The 20,736-nt window shown below is 37.3% G+C and overlaps 4 protein-coding genes across 4 annotated transcripts in view; 2 read left to right on the top strand and 2 right to left on the bottom strand.

The window, feature by feature from the left end:
• Nucleotides 1-669: 669 nt before the first annotated feature.
• Nucleotides 670-7,270, top strand: tmem72 (transmembrane protein 72). Its single transcript, XM_051125230.1, is given in 6 exon segments — nt 670-980; nt 2,383-2,449; nt 5,216-5,287; nt 5,403-5,454; nt 5,456-5,543; nt 6,179-7,270. Coding segments are annotated over 6 exon segments (738 nt in total). The 5' UTR covers nt 670-910; the 3' UTR covers nt 6,568-7,270.
• Nucleotides 7,271-8,799: 1,529 nt separating this feature from the next.
• Nucleotides 8,800-20,736, top strand: part of rassf4a (Ras association domain family member 4a) — a 31,101-nt gene continuing 19,164 nt past the window's right edge. The window contains exons 1-4 of the mRNA XM_051126453.1: nt 8,800-8,920; nt 9,023-9,085; nt 16,544-16,629; nt 16,720-16,795. Coding sequence (XP_050982410.1) covers nt 16,574-16,629; nt 16,720-16,795 — 132 coding nt within the window. The 5' untranslated portion in view covers nt 8,800-8,920; nt 9,023-9,085; nt 16,544-16,573. The remainder of the gene's footprint in view (nt 8,921-9,022; nt 9,086-16,543; nt 16,630-16,719; nt 16,796-20,736) is intronic.
• Nucleotides 9,762-12,100, bottom strand: cxcl18a.1 (chemokine (C-X-C motif) ligand 18a, duplicate 1). Its single transcript, XM_051126456.1, has 4 exons — nt 11,955-12,100; nt 11,712-11,844; nt 10,460-10,537; nt 9,762-10,000 (listed from the first exon to the last, which is right to left on the bottom strand). Exons 1-4 carry the CDS (start codon nt 12,022-12,024, stop codon nt 9,925-9,927), a joined length of 357 nt encoding a protein of 118 aa, XP_050982413.1. The 5' UTR covers nt 12,025-12,100; the 3' UTR covers nt 9,762-9,924.
• Nucleotides 13,594-15,572, bottom strand: LOC127175407 (uncharacterized). The gene is made up of 4 exons (XM_051126454.1): nt 15,437-15,572; nt 14,422-14,551; nt 14,246-14,329; nt 13,594-14,093 (listed from the first exon to the last, which is right to left on the bottom strand). The coding sequence occupies exons 1-4, from the start codon at nt 15,489-15,491 to the stop codon at nt 13,988-13,990; spliced, it is 375 nt and encodes a 124-aa protein (XP_050982411.1). The 5' UTR covers nt 15,492-15,572; the 3' UTR covers nt 13,594-13,987.

Genomic DNA, 20,736 nt, shown 5'->3' with positions numbered 1-20,736 from the left:
AATGCCAGTGTAGCTTGAACTCCTAGCAATACTGTAGTCACATGTGATCACATTTAATTAGACAGACCCTCACTGTGTCCTGCCGTCATGCGGGCGCATTGTGGTTCTAATCAATTGTGATCTATTATGACTGAGAAAAGTCTGACCTTTGACACAGGTAACTAAAGACTGGAAGAGATGGTGTCTGTTCAGTGCATCTGCTGGAGAATGATTAACATCTGTCTTGTGTCAGGATTGGGCTATGAAAGTACTCCTGATTTCTCCACCATTAATCATGCGCTTCAGGACAGGCCTTATCGAGCAGACGTTTGAGACTCCCTCCATGTACATTTACTTTGTAAAAACACATCTGACCTAGGCCAAGGACATTTTTTGATTAATTAGCTGATTGGCTGAAGGTAATTTAATTTGAATATGTCCCTCAGCAGCTGTAAAAGGATAAAGGGTGGAATACCTCCTCAAGAAGGTCACACTGCTCATAACCTATAAGTGTCCTGCAACAGGCTTGTGTCCAAAAGTGTGTGCTTTGTGTGTGTGTGTGTGTGTGTGTGTGTTTGTGTCTTTCCTCAGGGTACATGCCTTATTTGTGCTCTTTGCAAGTACCTAGTCAGGTAATCTTTAACTGTAAGTTTTTGTTGTTTTGTCCCCTCACCTTGAGCAGAGGTGGAATGCAGTGGGAACAAGCAGAGGGTGGTCAGTGTTTAGGTTTTAGTTTCCATGTTAGGCTGATTACTAGGGTAAAATCTGCTTTGGGACACAGCCTACGGCACCCTCCTGCTCAGGCGAGAAGATTTCTAACCATGGCGCTGCCGTCCTCGCACAAAGTTCTAACAGCCTCTTGCAACTATCAATAGAGTGCATTAACTATCAGCAAATGTTCTAAAGGAAAAAAGAACGATTGATTTCGGCCATGAAGAGCTCAGTTTTGTGGGTTATAGTGGAATGTGCCTGCAGAATTTTTGGCATCTCGACTGCTGCAGGTAGGATTGCAACTTTGCTCTTTTGTAGGCCGTTGTTGCACTGAAAGTACTATACATAAGCTTTAAATATAAAATATATGTATAGCATTGCAACCATTGCAATATTTTACCCTGTGACTGATGTTTAGAATTCTGAAATGTGCGTTTTGTTCTCATTACCCAACATAACCTTAAAATGATGGAAACAAAGGAAAATTTGTTCCATTGTTTAGGTAATGGCTCATTTATTTGAGGTTAAATGTATATTTAAAAAAAAATGCCATGAGTAGGGATGAATGACATGTAACTGAAATTTCATATGTCAAGTCCAACAATTACACAAACACTGGTAAATGTTACTGCAATCATTCTCCAAATGTTTTAAACAAGTAGTAAACTTTAAAACCAAGCTTTTTTTTTTTTTTAAATAAGGGATTATTTGCATATTAGATCCATATTAATACACTCTCAGAAAAAAAAAGGTACAGTTCTGTCGCTGGGGCGGAACCCTAAGGTACAAAAGTGAAAAGGTACATCTTTGTACCTAACCTATCCCTAAACAGTACATATTAGTACCTTAAAGGTATATTTTAGTACTTTGATAGTACAAATTGGTACCTTAAAGGTACGTATTAGTACTTTAAAAAGACAAATTTGTACCGTTTCACTTTGTACATTAGGGTACCATCCCAGTGACAGAACTGTACCTTTTTTTCGGACAGTGTGCAATGCATAACTCATTAAATGTTTTTGCTTGCTATTGTTAATGTTCTACAAATGATAATAAATAAAAAAATCTAATTTTTAAAATGTGGAATAATTTGAATATAACTAAAAGATAGGGTTTGCATTGCACAAGGTACTGCACATTTTTCTCATATTTATTCAGTTTATTTATGGTTTGTACATTGTACATTATTTTCAAAGCCAACACAATACTGGCCTTAGGTTAATTTGCACAGCAGTAGTGTGTGGCAAATCTGACATCTAGTGGCCACAATAAAATTGCATCCCATTTTTGTGAAAAGTCCAAAGGTTATGTCTGCTATTCAAATTCTGCTTTTGCAAATTGTATGTCTATATTACATTTAAAACACACCGAATTGTTATTCATTTATTTCATATAATATTGATTTGATCGTATAGTATTGATTTTATTTCTGTTGATTGCACTGTAAGAAAAAAGGTACAGTCACCATCACTGAGACGGTACCCTAAGGTACAAAAGGGAAAAGGTACCTTACCTACCCCTGAATGGTACATAGTACCTTAATGGTACATTTTAGTACTTTAAAAATACATATTTGTACCTTTTCACTTTTGTACCTTAAGGTACCGCACTGTTGACAGTGACTGTACCTTTTTTTCTGACAGTGTAGGATTTCTGCAGGTTTAGTTTTAATGTGAGTGTTTGTGTTGTCAGTGCTTTGTGCAGTGGGTATAGAGACTCAGAGACATGGGGAGTTCAACAGCTTGGCGGTCTATCTCCTGTGAGTATCAAAATGAGCTGCTATGGGAGGTGTAGCACCTTGTTACTCACTCTCTGAAAAAAGGTACAAAAGCTGTCACTGAGGCAGTAACTTTTCAAAAAGTACACATCTGTACCTGAAGGGTGCATATTAGTACCTTAAAAGTACATATTAGTACCTAAAGTGTATATATTAGTACCTAAATATATTAGTAGGGTACAATGGGACTAAAGGCCCCAGGGGTAATAGGTGCCTTTGATATTATTTTCCTCTAAACCACATGACACCAAACCTTCAGTTTTGATGTTTTTTTTTTTTAATGTTGTAGATTTAAGTAGCAAATGAGAATCGCTAAAATGAATGCATATATTTTGAGACAAAGATCTTCTGAACGATTTTGAGTTTTGTTTAAGACAATTAAAGCAACAGTTTTTAAATAGCGAAAGAATATGTAAAAGTATTTTGGGTAAAACACGCCCCTGCTGTTGAAACAAAAGACACAGCAGCCTAATTAACATGATAATTAATAGGCGGCTGACTTTTTTATTTGTTGATATGATATGGTTAGATTCAGATAAAGCTATCTCACGACCAATTCGGGGTGGCTAATTCGTATGATTTCAGTGACGGGTAGGTTTAGGGGTGGGGTTAGGTGTAGGGCAATTGTACAGATTCATACGTATTGTGCAACTTGTAAAATACGTACGTTTTAGCTGAGGTCCTACGAATGCGTACGAATTAACCATCTCGTAAAATATGTACAAATTGTCTTGAGATCGGGCTTATTCCGATAGTAAATGCCATATATTATGCTGGGTTTCTATCTTAGAGATAATCACAATGTTTAGAATGAAACCATCTATTTAAAAACATGATATTAATCATATGTAATAAAATATAATTAGTTGTTACTACTGTAAATCTATATTAAATGATTATGGGATCTCCTTCAAAGCTTTCAGAATCTTTACTTTTTAAAATGATTTTGTTTCTGAATTTTAAAATATATTTTTATATTAACATATTTTAATGACAGTATATTTATTGTACAAAAATTAATTTGTACAATAAATTTGTACAAACTTTGCATGATTGTTTTGAACAAGTATTAACTTCAGAAACATTATTGTAGCTAAAGTATTTGTATCAATACTGTGTGCCTTTTGCCCCATGTTTACCCAGTGTGTGGGGTAAAAAGCCTCATACATTTAGAAGATCTTAAAACAAACTCATTTTCACATAAAAACTGTTGCTCCATAAATGTTGACGTGATCTACCCACCTTCGAATCTGCCTTTTGCCGAACCTTTTTTTTCTCCATTTCAAATCTCATATCACATCGGAAAAGGCATTTGTTATCAAGAGAAATTAAGGATATAATAAAAAGTATGGGTAGTCTTAATAAAAAGTAGGGTAGGCTTAAAGAGGGCTTTGTATTGTCCCAAAAGGTGGCATCCATTGAATAATTTGAATTAAAATGATAATTTACACTCAATATGTTATTATTTAATACTGTTTTATAATGTAGTACAATAATGAGGTGCAGATAATTGCCACTATTTGCAATAAGTAGTATAAATGGCAGAAAATCCTGCTATTTTAACATGGTGTAAATAGAATCTATAGCTATCTGCACTTAGTATAAATGGCATATCACTATAAAATACTGTTATTTTCATTTAGTGTAAAAAGCATTCATTGCTGTTTGCATTTAATGTAAATAGCATCTATCGTTAAGAAAATATGTTATTTTGACTTAGTGTAAATAGCTTCTGATTGCTATTTACACTTAGTGCAAATAGCTGCTGCCTTTTTATTTTAGTTAAAGGCTTAGAATTATTACTATATCTGTTTTCTGTCTGTTTTAGTCAGTTTTATTATGTTTTTAATTTCAATTTTATTTCCATTTGAAATATAAATTTCAAGTTTAAAAAAATCTTTTTATGGCTTTAGTTTTAATAAACAACAATGGTTCAGGCTCTTTACCAATTTAATTGTAAGAATTATGCACACATAGTATGGTATCTAGGTCAGTCCTAGTGTTGACTCTGGCCAGAGTTATCATAAACAATTGAACGGAATCATAATCAAAGTTAGTTACACAAACAAACAGGCAACGACTCATCACCCTTAGGAACGCAGTCACTAAAGGCCACAGTCACTAAAGGCCACAGTCATTCCTTTTCTAACTATAGCAGGCAATACAGTAGCGCCTCTTGGGAATTATGCGCAGATGGAGGCAAATGGGCCTCTTGTCCCAGATTATCTGATTTTTCTGGGCTCAAAGCCAAACCAGAGAGGTTCTGCATGAACAACAAGGAAATATTTCCATTGGGATTAAACATAAAATGGTTATTCACATGCATGAACACCAGAATACCATAAACAGCCAGGAAGTTTATGATCAAGTAACTGCTAAACGGTAATGAATATCTAAAAAAAAGCATAAAGGGGGTGAAGTGATTAAAGTCAACATTAGTCCATGTTCACAGTCCATTTTATTTTATTATGGCGAGAATTAAGGTGGGACTTTTCAAGATTTTATTTTCAGGAATGGCTTAGGCCATTAAAAGTGAGAGTTACATTTGAAAAATCATTAATAATAAAACCAAGAACATGTGTTATTGAAGTAAACAGAGTATATTTTGACTTAATTTTTACTTTTAAGTATGTTTTGGCATCTCTTATTAAACTATTTATATTGTTTTGTGGTTTGTTTGTTTTTTTACTAACAAAAAGTTAGATATTTTATAAACCACAGCTTTACTCTTGTTTGTATTTCCTACAGGCTCTCCTCAGTGGTGGTCATGCTTTTTGAAGTTGCCTATTTCATTGATGCTCTCTTGTCAATGTGCCTTCCGTACGTTCAATCAAATTATAAAGGAATCATGTGCTTGTTACGTGATCATCTGTGGTATTATTGCAGTTTTAATCAATGCATTATAGTAATTCATATCTGTTTTTCTTGCTTGGAGTTGTCCCCCCACATGGAAGATTTTCATTCTTTGGAAGAAGTTGGCCAAAGTCGGGGGGTTTTCAGAAGTTTCTATACTACACAATGATGTCTTTAATGTGTTTCCTGCATCCAGTGCTTGTATGGCACGCTGTAATACCAGGTGCTTCACTTTATTATATAAATTATAGTTAGAAGTTATTTTTTGTACCAGTGTTTAGGAATACATTAGCATATACACTACCAGTCAAAAGTTTTTAATGTTTTTTTGTTTTTTTGTTTTTTTTAAAAAAGAAGTCTCTTCTGCTCACCAAGCCTGCATTTATTTGATACAAAGTAAACAACAAAAAGTAACATTTTGAAATATTTTTACTATTTAAAATAACTGTTTTTTATTTGAATATATTTTAAAATGTAATTTATTCCTGTGATTTCAAAGCTGAATTTAAAGCATTAATACTCCAGTCACATGATCCTTAAGAAATCATTCTAATGTTCTGAATTGCTGCACAAATCAAATTTATTTAAATCAAATTTATTTGGATCAAATAAATGCAGGCTTGGTGCACAGAGGTGAAGTGATTTTTTTATTTACTGGTTCTGTAAATGATTTTAAATCAATTTATTTGGACTTTGTGAGACCTTGTGAGTAATAATATTTAATAATATTTAGTAATAATAATATAAAAGAGTTTGATTGGGAGTCAAATAGTCTGTAAAAATACCCCCAAAAGTATTATGGATAGACATACAGGTTAACATGAATTTAGAAACTGTCTTTTTTTTTTTTTTTTACAGGAATTATGCTGGTAGTGACTGGATTCTTTAACTTCATACTGAGCAAAAAGAAAAAGTCAGATCCGCCTAAAGAGTCCAGGGTATCGTATGGAGACCCGGCTCTGTCTTCTGTCTGTGTCACAGACAGGGAGGACGCTGAGCACACATTCTCTGTCTTGCACGTCATTTCAGGCAAAAGAGCATCTTTTTTTCCTAGCAATAGCCGACTGCATGGCCCCACAGACAGGGCTCAGACAGTGAAAAATGACCAACGCAAGAACAGTCAAACAGACACAAGAAACATGCACTTCATTGAAAGTCTCAGACATAATGATACTGAAATGGAAGAATACCATGAAGTGGAAGCGGAGGAGACCACATCAGATAAAGCACCCATGATTAGATTGTAAATGTGATACATTCCGATGTTATAAATCATTTTAGGCATGAGGTGCTAGGTGAGAGGTTGCCTATCCTCAAAATCTGACCAATTATTCAAAAGAAATTATCTTTTTTGTTCACTTATTTGTGATGGCAAAGCTAAACTTTCAGCAGTCTTTACTCCAGTCTTCAGTGTCACATGATCCTTCAGAAATCATAATATGGTGATTTGGTGCTCAAGCAACATTACTTATCAGTGTTAAAACACTGATAACGTTCTGTGTAATATTTGTGTGAAAACTGATGGATGCAGTTTAAAAGAGTGTTTATTAGATTTTTTTTGTAACAATATAGGCTTTAATGTCACTTTTGGTCAATTTAATGCATCCTTGCTGAACAATGAAATTGTATATATATTTAAAATGACTTTTTACACAATTAATTTTTTTGGGCAATGGCAGCAGATCAAAAGCAAATACACTGTAGAAATATTGAGTAATCAAAAAGATTGCATGTGCATGCTGACAGTTTTTAACATCTTTCCTTTATAAGATTGAGCTCCTGAAACAACCTTTAACCACTGTCAACCATGGAGTTGCTTTTTATTCCACTCTGTAACCTTAGGCCTGGATCTCCTGCATTCAGTCTCCATACGTCAATACAATTAAGAGAGTCCATTCATCATACTGACCCAGACGAGAGGGTTTTCAGCCTAAAGACTGGACAGCAACCCCCCAGGCGTTATTCCCCTCCATTAACCTGTATGGATGACTTCAACATCCTGAATACTCGCATATAGGAAATGCTGCAATTATGTGTATTTTTCATGACGGAAGAATATTCAATTAAAGTAAATAAATTTGTTGCACTTGTGTTGTGAGTCTAACTGTGCTAATTTGTGTGACTCTCCATTTGCTAATGGAGAGTCGCAGATGGGCACTGTTCAAAAGAACTGGAGTGAAAAATCTATAAGCATCAATGGGTCAGACAATAATGCTTTCTGAACCACAAGAACAAGACTTACAAACCCAAATAGCAAATTCAACTGAAAAATCTACCTTCCTTAATCTTTTTTGGTTGAAAAATTCCCCAAAACAAAATAGAGACAATGGGGAATACCCATAAGCCCCTGTGCTTGGATGATGAAATTATATTATTACAAAATGTAAGTAGGAGCATTTATGACTTGTTTTATATAGATGTTTTGGGTGAAGTTACTATTAAGATGATTAATGTTCCCGTTAGTGAACTTGGACCCTGTTCAATACTTTCCATTTGTCTTCACGCAGATGAATAGCAGAAGTGCAGTTTTATACTTCTGTGGGAAGTTACGTTTATTCAGTGTATGGTTCAGAGTGATAATCTCCTTTCCATATTTAACATTATAATATTATCTTCTCTAAATTTAAGCCCATTCAAATGAAGTTGAAACAATGATATTTTAAATCTGACATCAGTCTTTTTGCAGCTAGCTAACCTTATCCAAAATAAAAATTCTGTCATCATTTACTCACCCTCATGTTGTTCCTCATGGTTACCAAAACGGTTTGGTTACCTCTTTAAAAATATATTACAAAGAAAGAAAGCCATGTAGGTTCAGAACTTTGTGAAGTTCACAGCTGAGAAGCTACTATCAGATACTACAGCCTACTTATCAGTAAACAACTTTACTCATTGAAATATTTTGAGTATTTAAATAGGGTTATGGGTTTACAGTGTTAAGTATTTACTTTGTTTCCATATTTGGCAGTAATACAATCATTTCCCTTTTGAAACAAATCCGTCTTCCCATTGGGGAAGTGTCTTGGCAGCTCAAAGCATCTACTTCCTCAAATATTTTATCCGACCTTTCGGTATCATATTTTCCTAGATGGTCTGCTCAGACTGAGCTAAAAACAGGAAACTATTTAGCATTGCCTGTATACGCGTACTTACATGTTAATCCTTACACATTTTATTTGAACTAAAGCTTCAAATGCTTAAAATCCTACAGCTTAATGAAGTTGTAATATGACAGGTGGGCCGAATGCAGTTTAACGGCAACCCTTCATTTGCAGTTTAATTGTCTCGTGGTTATCGCAAGACTCATGATAATTATCTCACAGACATGCTAATAATGGTGTGAACGGTCTCAGCGTTTCCCAGGGCAACCGCAGAAGACTCCCGCCCGCGGACGTCTCTGATTGGCTCTTGTAAGCAGCGGCGTGTATGATTGGTTTACACAGCTGCCGGTCTTCTCAACGAGTAGCGTTATTTTGACCGTCTATTCCCCGAGGAAGCGGCAGGGTGAAGTGGAAGAGTGGAGTGGAAGATAAGACGTTGTGTCTTACAAAACAGCTGGGCTCCGTCGGCTTTTACAAAGGGAAGGCGTTTCATGAGATGGTAAGGACAATATGCAGGGAAATAAAAAAGAAAAGATATGTTCTCTAGACAAGAGTATGGCTTCATCTGAGTAGTTTTTTTTTTTCCTCAATAATTCTGCAGGTGAGCTGTATGTACTGCTGTCTTTTTGAAGGCAACCTAGGCTTCTTCTGAAAGTGTTCTCAGGTACGTGCCTTTCAAAACAAACTGTGTTTGAGTGAACCAACAGACTACATCTGCACCAGATGTGTCAGAATTTTGATATTTGTTTATAATATGTAGTACATGTTTTATTTTTATAAAAATAGCCTGTATGAAACTTGTTTTGCCTGTGTCTTTTCGAAGTCCAACTTCTGCAAAATAGTCATATAGAAAGTGTGGTTAAGGACTTTATGCCTGACATATTCCTGCAGCTGAAAGTCACAGCTGGTTTGCAGTAATGGATTGGGTGGGTAAGGGGGGGCTTCACAGTGTCATTTCTTTATGCAGGTGGAGAGCATCTCTAGACATGACCCCTTTTAAATCAGTCTAGTGCACAAGAGGGATTCTTTCTGGTAGACACAGTAGATTGTGTTTTTTTTTTTTTTTTCTTGAAACGCCTTTCTTGCCATGAGACTTAAGTGGCATATTTAATAATTAATGAGAATGGTCATAGACAGAGGTGGGGTTAGTTCATAGAATATTCAAATTCTTTTCCTTCACTGAATAGTGGCTTTTTGTTGATCATATTTTGGTGAATACAGATCAGTTGGGACACTTTTAGATAATTTGTGAAATTTGTACTTTTAAAATTAAATGTCATGTTTTATTTCAAATATGGACATAAAATGATATGGCTACCATAACATCAACTGCACAAAACCATGCAAAAACTTTTCTAAGGCTTTATTAGAAAACAGCAGTACAAAATATATATAAAATTACAGCTACATACATATATCATTTATTTGTGCAAATCAAGGACAGGCAGGATAAATGACAGAGGCACATAGTCCTTCTACACAGCAAAGGTAAAGATTGTTGAATTACTGCCTCTTGGGCTTTTTTGGCCCATTCTTCCTCTTGAGACAGATCTTCTTCTTCTGTGTGTTGAAATTAATCCTGGACAATAGAACAGTACAGGAGTTTAATTACTGGGGAGGCCGGCAAAGCTGAGCAAGCAAAAACACATGTTCTCAGCGCTAAATCAATGCACACCATTAATGGCAACGCCAACACTTAAAATTCACTAGAGACCATATTTTTCATGATTCAAAAATCCCTGAAAGCATCAGCAACTATATACAATTTGTACAACACAATGCTTCTAGTACATATAACAAGTATTTTTTATTTATATTTTTAAGAAGATCATATTACTTTAAAACATTGTCAGTATTTTTATGTATTCGATTGCCAATATTTTTAATGTATTAATACGCAGTCAAAGCTTTTGTAGCTATATGGTATGCAGAGAGGAGAGTCTTTAGAATGTATTTTTTTTAGTATTTTTATGGTAGTATTTGCTTCTGCCACAAAGTGGCAGTGTGAGTTTTTGAAATCAAGCTTTTGTTCACATACCTTCTCCAGCAATCTTGCAGATTTTTCCCCTGGTTGGAGTTTGGATTTAGACAAGACTGTTTACCTGACAGCTGTAATCTGTGGAGGAGAACAGCATGTTTGTAAATATGTGTAAACCACTGCAAGCTATAAGATGAAGCAACATTTGATCAGAGGAATTTACACATACTACCCTTCTGACCAAAATTAATTTAAAGTCTTATACCCAAATTAATTTAATCTTTGCAAATGTATTTTTACAAAAACTAACTTAAGCCTTATACATAAGGTAAATACAGGTAAAGTGAGATATTTTAGTTTTGCATTTCATATTTCTTCCTTTTTTCTATGTGTAGTGTCCTCTGAGGCTAAAGTAGTACTTTGTGAGGGGTAAATCATTTATTGGTATTCATTGGTATTCTGGCATCAGAGTTTAGTGGTATTATTTGTTTTATCATGCCCACTCATGCCTAAATTCAAATGAAACTTATATGATGCAAAATTGATCTTGCTGTATCCTTGCTTTGAGCTTCCCACCCAGTTAATTATCCCAACTCGTGATATGCCTCAACATGACATGTGTAATATCCTTACACACTGTCAACAATTATATGGATTGCAAAATGTTAATTATTGCAGACTTACAGTTAAAGACTGAATTTTTTAGAATATATATATATGTATATATATATGTGTGTGTGTGTGTGTGTGTGTACATATATATATACAAAGAGTTTAGATGCAAAACCAGCTAAAGGCCATTTTGGTCAAAAATTAGAAAATGATACTGAGTGAATGCTCCTGATACATAGTATACGTCCATCAAATACTTTTACTTCAAACTCGCTAAATTCCAGCCTCAGCCCAATCAGAAGTACCAGGACTTACATAGAAACCTATACAAAGTAGCCAGAACGAAACGCTAATTTTTTTTTTTAAAGACGGCAAAACGATCGTAATTGCATCTTGCCAACACTGACATAAGAACACCTTTTGTGTTTCACATAAAAGAAAGTCACGTGAGTTTTGAGTGACATGAGGGCAATAGATGATGACAGAATTTCAGTTTGAAGCAAATAATCTGTGGAAGGTGTGACGCAACTGGAAATACCAAATTGAGACATGATTTTAGACAAACACTTTCTCTGACAGTGTATCAAAGCCAAGGTATGCTTTTTTCTGGAGCTGCACTCAAAATCCTCCTGTCTCATAAATCTTAGGGAGCACAACACATTCAGATACCCCTGAAAGGGAATGATGCTTTCTTACTCACATGATTTGAACCTTGTTGCAAAGAGGATTTTTCTGTATGATCCTGTAGTCTTTAATTTTTCTCCATTGCACTGAGTCAGTTTCCTCAATACACTCACATTTTTCTCGAAGGGTTGTTGCAGCAGCCCTGTTATCTAAACACAAATCCAGAAACGTCAAAACCATTTGTCCCACATCACATCCATGACCAGTATCTGTCAGAAATCTGTAAACTGTCCTGATAAGTATTTAAATGCTACTGTACCTCTGATGAAGTCTAGGCAGACTGAGATTAGAAGTAGGCAGACACTTGCTTGCAGAGTTCTGAAAGCCATTTCTATAAAGCTGCGTCCTTCACAAGAGTGTCTCTCGAGTGTGTTTGCACAGAATTATACTCTTGGTCTTCCTTACTTTCCCTCCTTAACCCGTTTCCTGTTTTGCCATATTAAGCAGGATCAGAGTCACATGATTTCAGGTAAAAGCTTCAAGAGGAGAGGTGATTTCTCAATACCTTGTGTATGTTGGTTTTGTAGTCTGGAATGCTATTGTTCTATCAGTGGTTATATGGTTCAGAAAAGTTGTTTTTGATCATATGCTTTTCTGTATCCATTTAGGATTAATTGTTCAGACTGAAGTGTTCCCACACATTTGACCAATGAGTTTACAATAATTTCCATGACTTTTATTAATGGATTTATAGTAATAACTGGGTTCAAAAATATCTATGATATTATATATTATATTATATGTTATTTAAAATGACTGAATCAACTTACCTGCATTAGGTTATACCTTCAAAAGTAATATTTAATGCTTTGTTCAGGTATAAATAGTTCCTCAGAAATTGCATTACACTTTTTATAGCGTAGAAAACCTGATATTTTACTACAGAAATTACAGTTTTAGGTCTTGAACCCTGTGGGAACCATGATAGTAAGTTAAACCTTCTGAAGGATCTGAGCATCCTCAAATGCAAAAAGTTTGTGTTTTGCATGAAGAGAGCAACCATACATTTGTGTTGTGCTTTGCTTTCTTTCTTTTTATATTAATTTATTCTTAATTTATGCATTTATAGCCATTTATCATTTAATCGTTTTATTGTTCCATTTAATCATATTATCATTTATAATAATCATTTTAACTATTTATATACTAATTTCATTGATTCATTGATTGATTAATCATTTACATTATATTATTGTTTTTTGTGTTATTCTTCCATTGTTGTTTAGACTGTGGTTTCAAGGGCTGTTTGTCTTCATGAATAAGGGATACGTGGGAATGTTTATGGAGATTCAAGGTTTACGGGATGTTGTGAAGCAGTTTGGTATAACACTATTTGTTAGATTTGTGCTGGTCAGACAAAGTCTGAGGATTGAGACAAATGCAACTAAGACTATTTAATAAACTCTGCTCCTTTTTACCATCATCGCTTTGTCTCCTGCTTCTGCCCTTCACTGGCTTTGCTTAGTCAACTAATAGAGTTTTGGGTATATTTGGTACCAGACAGGACTCACTGTTAATGGGCATTGGATATTAGGCAATTTTACTGACTAGTTGTTCTGTTAAAACAGATATCTTCTTACAGGATCTGGTGTCCGGGGCTGGATCTTAATTATCTGGCATGGAGGCATGATTTAACATTTCGGCATCGTACTTTGTTTGCATTATGGTATTTCTGTAAATTAATCAGAAAGAGATTTTTTATGTTATTTATTACATTTAAATTATTTCTATATATTAAATACATGTAAGATATAAAGATAGAACCTTTCAGTCACATAATTAGACATCTTGTTAAATTTAACTTGTAATTTAAAAAGTGTATCACAGAAATCAGTTCTTTCTAAACAATGATGAGAACACAAGAAAGTAGAGAAACACACAAGTTCTTTTGCATATTAGTTAATTTTTTATTAGTTTGTTATATATTAAACTATAAACTGTAAAAAAAAAAAAAAAAAAAAAAAAAAGCATATTTTCTTCACATGGTCATTAAACACATATTTATAAGAAACTGTGAATTGGCCAGTACATTAGACCTGCATAGCATTGCTCAACTCATCCCTGTATAACACCTCAAGGTTAGGTGCTGTCCCTGTTGTAACATGTCTTCATTATATGTCGTCCCTTGGCCTCCATACACATGTGCACTCCTCTGAATTCAGCCTTTTCTTATATCCTTGACTTGCTTAGTGCATATGAATGTACAGCAGCGCTAAAGCACTTTGCACAGGCTTTGAAGAGTGTTTTCTCCTGTGAATCTCTTGTTTGCCTCAGTGTCTTTAGTATTTGAACTTAAGATGTGACCTTCCTGGATTTAGCATGCTTCCTGTTTCTTTTCCCTGGCTTTTGCTTTTGTTGGCGTATGCATTTTTTGCTGTCCATGCCATCCTTTTGCGTCCTGGGAATAAAAAAAAAAAAACAGTAGAATCAAGCTTAGCAGATTAAGACATGCAGACTGCCATCATATTTGGAGATGTGTGGAGTGGAGTTTGGATTAACTGTGCTGTAGTTTATAGTTTAGAGACTCATTCAGCCATAACACTCTCTTACTTTTGCCAACAGTTCAGCAGTCTTTTGCCTTGGTGACCATTTGGACTGAGACACACAAGCTTATTATTCTTCTGCTGTGTGACTCTGATGAAAAAAAGAGAATAATAGAACAAGTAAACCCAACGGTGCAGATGCATTTAGAATCTTATGAAGTAACATTTATGTGAACTTCTTACATGATCTCATCCTGTAAACAGTTTGGTCCTTTTGGAGTGACTTTGAAATCTGAAAATGGTGTTTTGACTCTCATTTTGACCTGTGGACACTCACAAGTCTTTGGAACATGTTGACTCTCCACCGCTTGGACTGTATTTAGAAAAACAGAAAAAGTGAAATTATTAAACAGCCATGATATATCCAAAAAGTTCAGGGTTAGATTTTTGTACTTTTTAAAAGAAATTAATTTTAATGTGCAATGCATTTAAATGATCAAAAGTGACAATAAATGCTTTGATACAAAGGATTTTGATAAAAAATTATTTTAAGGGTGTCCTTGTTACACGTCATATGTACTTACTATAATAAAACTCTAATCCTTACCCTAACCACATAGTAAGTATAGTTAATTAATATTACTCAGTATTTAAATACATAATTACACTGCAACAAGGACACCTAAAAATATATTTCTACTTAAAATAAATGCTGTTTTTTATAGTCTTTCTATTAATCAAAGAATCTTTTTTTTTTTTAATATTACTGTTTTAACAAGAATATTAAGCAGCACAAATGTTTTCAACTGTGATAATAAAACGAAAAACTTTAATGAGCACCAAATTAGTATATTAGAATAATTTCTAACATATCATGTGACCCTGAAGACTGGAGTAATGAAACTTCAGATTTGCCATTACAGAAATAAATTGCATTAAAAAAATATTTTAAATTGTAAAACATTTAAAAATATTACTGGTTTACCATTTTTATTAAATATATTTAGCCTTGGTGAAATGTAAAAGACATAAAAGACTTTCTTCAAAAGCTTCCTTCAAAAATTATGAACAATAGTAAAGAATTAAAAGAACTAAATTATCATAATTATATATTTATAATTAAACTTTTACAGCTAGTTTTGCAGAGATGTAAGATGATTTAATTAAGTAGAATTTTGCCAACTCAGTTATAACCCGACAGGTGCTCAGTTACTGTTTTATTTCAGCTACTGTAGTTCATCTGTTCTGATACACTCACCTGTTAGAAAGATGCTGAGGGTGAAAGCCAGCAAAGCGTGCACTGTCAGCGTCATGATGAAAGTGTTTCTGTGTGTCAGTGCTCAGTGACTTGCTGTCGTTTTATACTCTCTTTGAGGGACTTCCCAGTTCTTGTGCCACTCCTGGAAATTCCAGTGCTTTGTCGCTTCTCCCACGAGATCAGGCCATTTGAGCACAGATAATAGAAAGTCATTTCCAACAACACACTACTGCAAGAATCTTTAAAAACTTGGTTGCATGTACAATTATGCAGGATATAAGCAATTTCTAATTCATGTTAGACCCAAAAAAGTAAATCATGTCATTATTTACTTACCCCCATGTTGTTCCCACTGCTGAAGGACTTCTGAAGCCATATAACAGTTTAATATGTGGAACAGTTTAATATGTGGACTGAAAATAATTTTCACAAAAAACATGGTATCACTTTATTTTACAGTCCTGTTCCTCATGCACTTATTATAGCAATTACAATAACTAGGTAATAATTAGCTACTAACCCTGACCTACCCCTAAATCTAACCCTACCCCATGTAATTACCTTATATTACCAGCAATTTCTTAGGTAGGTATGCTATAAGGACACTGTAAGTACATGTAAATTAAATTATATTTATATTTATAATAATTAAACTATTTTCAGTAAACAATTAAAGTCATATGGGTTAGTTTAATAGTGTTTTTCTTTTCTTTTGGACTTTGTCAGATGCATTCACTATGATTTGTATTAATCTTAAAAACAGATGTGTGAAGGATTTTAAAAAAAAATTCAGTCAAAATAAGTATTACTTTCATGTGACCTTTCAGAAGGTCTGAAAACATGTCATGGCAAGCCTTAACGGCAGGATGACGCTCTGTTAACTGTAGGACCATGTGATTTCCTCATATTCCTGTGATTACTTTCACTTGGTCCTCCTGCACAGGATTTATGTTGACATTAATGGTTCAACTGGATAATGAATACTTCTTAAATTCACATAACACAAAGTATATCTCTGTACACTGTTAATCACTCACTTATTCTTTGATGTAATTAACTTTATCTCTTTCTCCTTGCTTTCTCTTCCATTGTTTTGCTTATCTCTAGCTGAAAGCCTTTCTATTGAGAAACCCCATTATGGACCCAGACAAGAACTCCTATGTGAGGTTGAATGAGGAGAAAGTAATTTCAAAGTAAGAATTCCACTTTTGATACACACTAAACATTAGCAACATGCATTCTAACTAAAAGCCCTTGTTGTAAAATCATGTCTTTTTTTTCAGGTCTGACATTATGTCCCTCCTAAAAACTTACAACTGCTACCACGAAGGAAAAAGCTTCCAGCTTCGTGTTCGTGAGGTATGTTGGATCACAGAAAGTGAAACTAACTGCAGATCTAAATCCAATCTTTTGTTTCTTGGTTGTTGATTAATAGAGCTAATCTGACCAAGAGTTGAGTCAGAGTGTGGGATACAGCAAAACAAAAAGATTATTGTCTTAGAATACAGATATGGGACATTGGAGTAAATCCAAGTGCGCCGTTCATAAAATCACTGGCTAAGTGGGCCTAAATGACACATGATTGGCTGCATTTTTATGCATAACCTATCCCAGAATGAACTATAACACCATTAGATATATGTATTATGCGCTATCATTATTTTATTGCTTTGAAATACTTATTGTGTTATCGTAGGGCAACTTAGTTATTTAATAGGGAAATAACCCATTTTATAATAAAAATGTAATAAAAATATGATTATATTTATGAATCGTTAGGAAAAATGTGTATTATGATATGCATACACTGTAAAAAGAAATTGTTCAGTCAACTTAAAATAATTTGTTACCTGGCTGCCGTTCAAATTTGAAGTTCAGTCAACTCAAAAAAGTTTAATCAACGTGAAATTTTAAGTTGTACTAGGTGACAACTTATATATTTGAGTTGATTCAACTTAAAATTTTAAGGCAGCTGGGTAACAAACCCAGCTTTTAAGTTTAACAAACTCAAATATCTAAGTTGTGCCTTAGTACTGTCACACACACATACACAGGAGGAGACGAGAGGTAAGTAACAGTTGAGTTTGAGGTTTATTTTCACAGCAAAGGATGAACAGAGCAGTAGATTGAAATGCAGAGAAATGGCTTAGCTGACAGTCCTGGTATTGATGAGTAGATAAGAGTCTGATATAGAGCCACAATAAGTCCAGCCGGAACACGGAGAGCAGAGTCCAAAAGAACAGCATGAAAAGTCAGGAGCTAACGTAGGAGGTGTGAACGGTAGACCCGACGAAGTGCAAATGGAACCAGTGCTCTATATAAAGGGTGGAGTTAATCAGCTTCAGGTGTGCGTGATCAAAACCCGGTGATGAGGAACGAGTGGGCGGTGCTCCGGGTGGTGTGGCAGGTAAGGGTGGCCGTGGTGAATGCCTGACACTACCCCCTCCTCCAGGGGCGGCTCCCGACGCCCTAACACGACGCCGAGGACGGCCACGACCGCGAGGGGCAGGACGATCAGGGTGGTCGCGATGGAAGTCGGCGAGTAGCATGGGATCCAGGACATCGTCTCTAGGCACCCAGGAGCATTCCTCTGGTCCATACCCCTCCCAGTCGATGAGGTATTCTGGGTGACCTCCCCGACGACGTGAGTCCAGGATCTCTCTGACCGAGTAGATGGAGGGTTGATCCAGGACTTCAGGAGGAGGGGGTTCCAACTCAGCTCCCGGGGGTTCTGTGGCAGATGGAAAGAACGGTTTAAGCAGTGAAACATGGAACGTGGGGTGAATGCGGTACCTGGGAGGGAGCTGAAGTTGGAAAGTGACATCATTGATCTGCCTCAGGATCTTGAAGGGACCAATGTAGCGGGGACTCAGCTTGCGACAGGGCAGCCGTAACCGCAGGTCCCGGGTTGACAGCCAGACCTGATCTCCGGGTTGATAGGTCGGTGAAGTCCTGCGTCTGGCGTCAGCGAAGAGTTTGTTACGGCATACCGCTCGCTGGAGATGGTGATGAGCCGAGTCCCACACTCTCTCGCTCTCCCGAAACCAGTGGTCTACAGCTGGAACATTAGAGGGTTCCTCCGTCCAGGGAAACAGCGGAGGCTGATAACCGAGTACGCACTGGAATGGTGTTATGGAATCTTGGCGGAGAGAGTTTTGTGCGTACTCGGCCCACGGGAGGAACCTGCTCCAGCTGTGCTGATCTTCATGACAGTATGCCCGGAGGTAACGTCCGAACTCCTGGATCTTCCTCTCTGTCTGACCGTTTGTCTGTGGGTGGTATCCAGAAGAAAGATTAACAGTGACACCAAGCAGCTTGAAAAATGCCTTCCATACATGAGAAATGAATTGAGGGCCCCGGTCCGACACAATCTCCTCAGGAATACCGAAGTGGCGGAATACCTGATTAAACAAGTGTTCTGCCGTTTCCATGGCGGTAGGTAATCCCTTAAGGGGTACAAATTTGCAGGTCTTGGAGAATCTGTCAACAATCACCAGAATACAGGTGTTACCTTCAGAACTGGGTAGGTCGGAGACAAAATCCACTCCAAGATGGGACCAGGGCCTCTCCGGGATGGGTAATGGGACCAGTTTTCCTGCGGGTAGCATGCGGGGAGAGTTAGACATGGCACAGACAGAGCAACTCTGGACGTACCTGATGGTATCACGGCGCATACTAGGCCACCAGTAACGGTTCTGGAGAAGCGAGAGGGTCCGCTTACTGCCTGGATGTCCAGAGCCCGGAGACCCGTGAGCTGTGCCCAGAAGGTGGTGATGTAGGGAGCGAGGAACGTAGATCTTACCTTCTGGGCATTCCGGCGGAGCTGGCTCCTGGAGAGTGGCTTGGTGGATATCCTGGTCGAGATTCCATATGATAGGGCTGACGATGAGATGAGGTGGGATGATAGGTTCTGATTCCGTGTGCAGGTCTGCTGAAGTCTGACGTGAGAGTGCGTCTGCGGGGATGTTCTTGGATCCGGGTCTGTAGGTGATGGTGAAGCGGAATCGTGTGAAGAACAGGGCCCAGCGTGCTTGTCTCGGGTTTAGTCTTTTAGCATCACGGAGATATTGGAGATTCTTGTGGTCGGTGATGATCGTGAAGGGGTGGACAGCGCCTTCCAGCCAGTGTCGCCACTCCTCCAGGGCCAGCTTGATAGCAAGCAGTTCTCTGTTTCCTACATCGTAGTTCTGCTCCACCGGTGACAGCTTACGGGAGAAGAAGGCACAGGGATGGAGAATAGAGGACTCACCGACCGCTTGGGACAGTACTGCACCTACTCCAGTGGTGGAAGCGTCCGCTTCGACGGTGAATGGGAGGTTGGGATCGGGATGATTTAATAAAGGTGCAGTACTGAAGAGCTTCTTGATGTGTTGAAATGCTTCGTGGGCAGCTGGGTCCCAGGTGAGGCGTCTCGGCTTACCCACAAGGAGGGAGGTCAGAGGAGCTATGATGGAGCGGTAATCTTTGATGAAGCGACGGTAGAAGTTAGCAAAACCCAGGAAACTTTGAAGGGCCTTGATGCTGTCAGGTTGTGGCCAGTTCTGGATGGCATCAACTTTCCCCTGATCCATAAGCACGCCCTCGGAATTGATGTTGTAGCCTAGGAACTGAACTGATGACTTGTGGAATTCACATTTTTCCAGTTTGAGGTAGAGCTGATGTTGACAGAGTTTTTGTAGGACCTGCTGGACGTGCTGGCGATGTTCGGCCATGTTCCGGGAGTAAATCAGGATGTCGTCAATGTAGACCACCACGAACCGATGGAGAAACTCCCGGAACACCTCGTTCATAAACGTTTGGAAGACAGAGGGACTGACCGATAAGCCGTACGGCATAACCTGATATTCGTAGTGCCCAGTAGGTGTTATAAAGGCGGTCTTCCACTCGTCTCCCTCACGGATACGAACGAGGTTGTAGGCACTCCGCAGGTCCAGCTTCGTGAACACCTGGGATCCACGAAGCTCTTTGAGGGCGGCAGGAACCAGGGGGAGCGGATAAGGTTGTTGTATAATTTGAGAGTTCAGCTGTCTGTAGTCAATGCACGGACGTAGACCTCCATCCTTCTTACCCACGAAGAAGAAGCTCGAAGCGGCCGGTGACGTAGATGGGCGGATGAATCCTTGGTTTAGGGCCTCTGTGATGTAATTCTCCATCGCCTGGCGCTCCGGGATGGACAGGGGGTAGATCCTTCCTTTAGGTAGTTGAGCTCCAGGCAGCAAGTCGATGGCGCAGTCCCATGGCCGATGCGGTGGTAATTGGGTGGCTGCTAGCTTGCTGAAAACATCCTGGTACGTCCTGTA

The sequence above is a fragment of the Labeo rohita genome, chromosome 13 (genome assembly GCF_022985175.1).
Source record: "Labeo rohita strain BAU-BD-2019 chromosome 13, IGBB_LRoh.1.0, whole genome shotgun sequence".
NCBI lineage: Eukaryota > Metazoa > Chordata > Actinopteri > Cypriniformes > Cyprinidae > Labeo > Labeo rohita.
This window is presented reverse-complemented; position numbering and strand designations above follow the sequence as displayed.

Coding starts and splice junctions, on each gene's coding strand:
- cxcl18a.1 (XM_051126456.1), bottom strand. CDS start 12,024: ATGGCTTTCAGAACTCTGCAAGCAAGTGTCTGCCTACTTCTAATCTCA. Junction 11,845..11,954: donor CTGCCTAGACTTCATCAGAG/GTACAGTAGCAT, acceptor ATTTGTGTTTAG/ATAACAGGGCTGCTGCAACA. Junction 10,001..10,459: donor CTGCAAGATTGCTGGAGAAG/GTATGTGAACAA, acceptor TCTATTGTCCAG/GATTAATTTCAACACACAGA.
- LOC127175407 (XM_051126454.1), bottom strand. CDS start 15,491: ATGACGCTGACAGTGCACGCTTTGCTGGCTTTCACCCTCAGCATCTTT. Junction 14,552..15,436: donor CCTCAGCATCTTTCTAACAG/GTGAGTGTATCA, acceptor TTCTAAATACAG/TCCAAGCGGTGGAGAGTCAA. Junction 14,094..14,245: donor CTGCTGAACTGTTGGCAAAA/GTAAGAGAGTGT, acceptor TTTTATTCCCAG/GACGCAAAAGGATGGCATGG.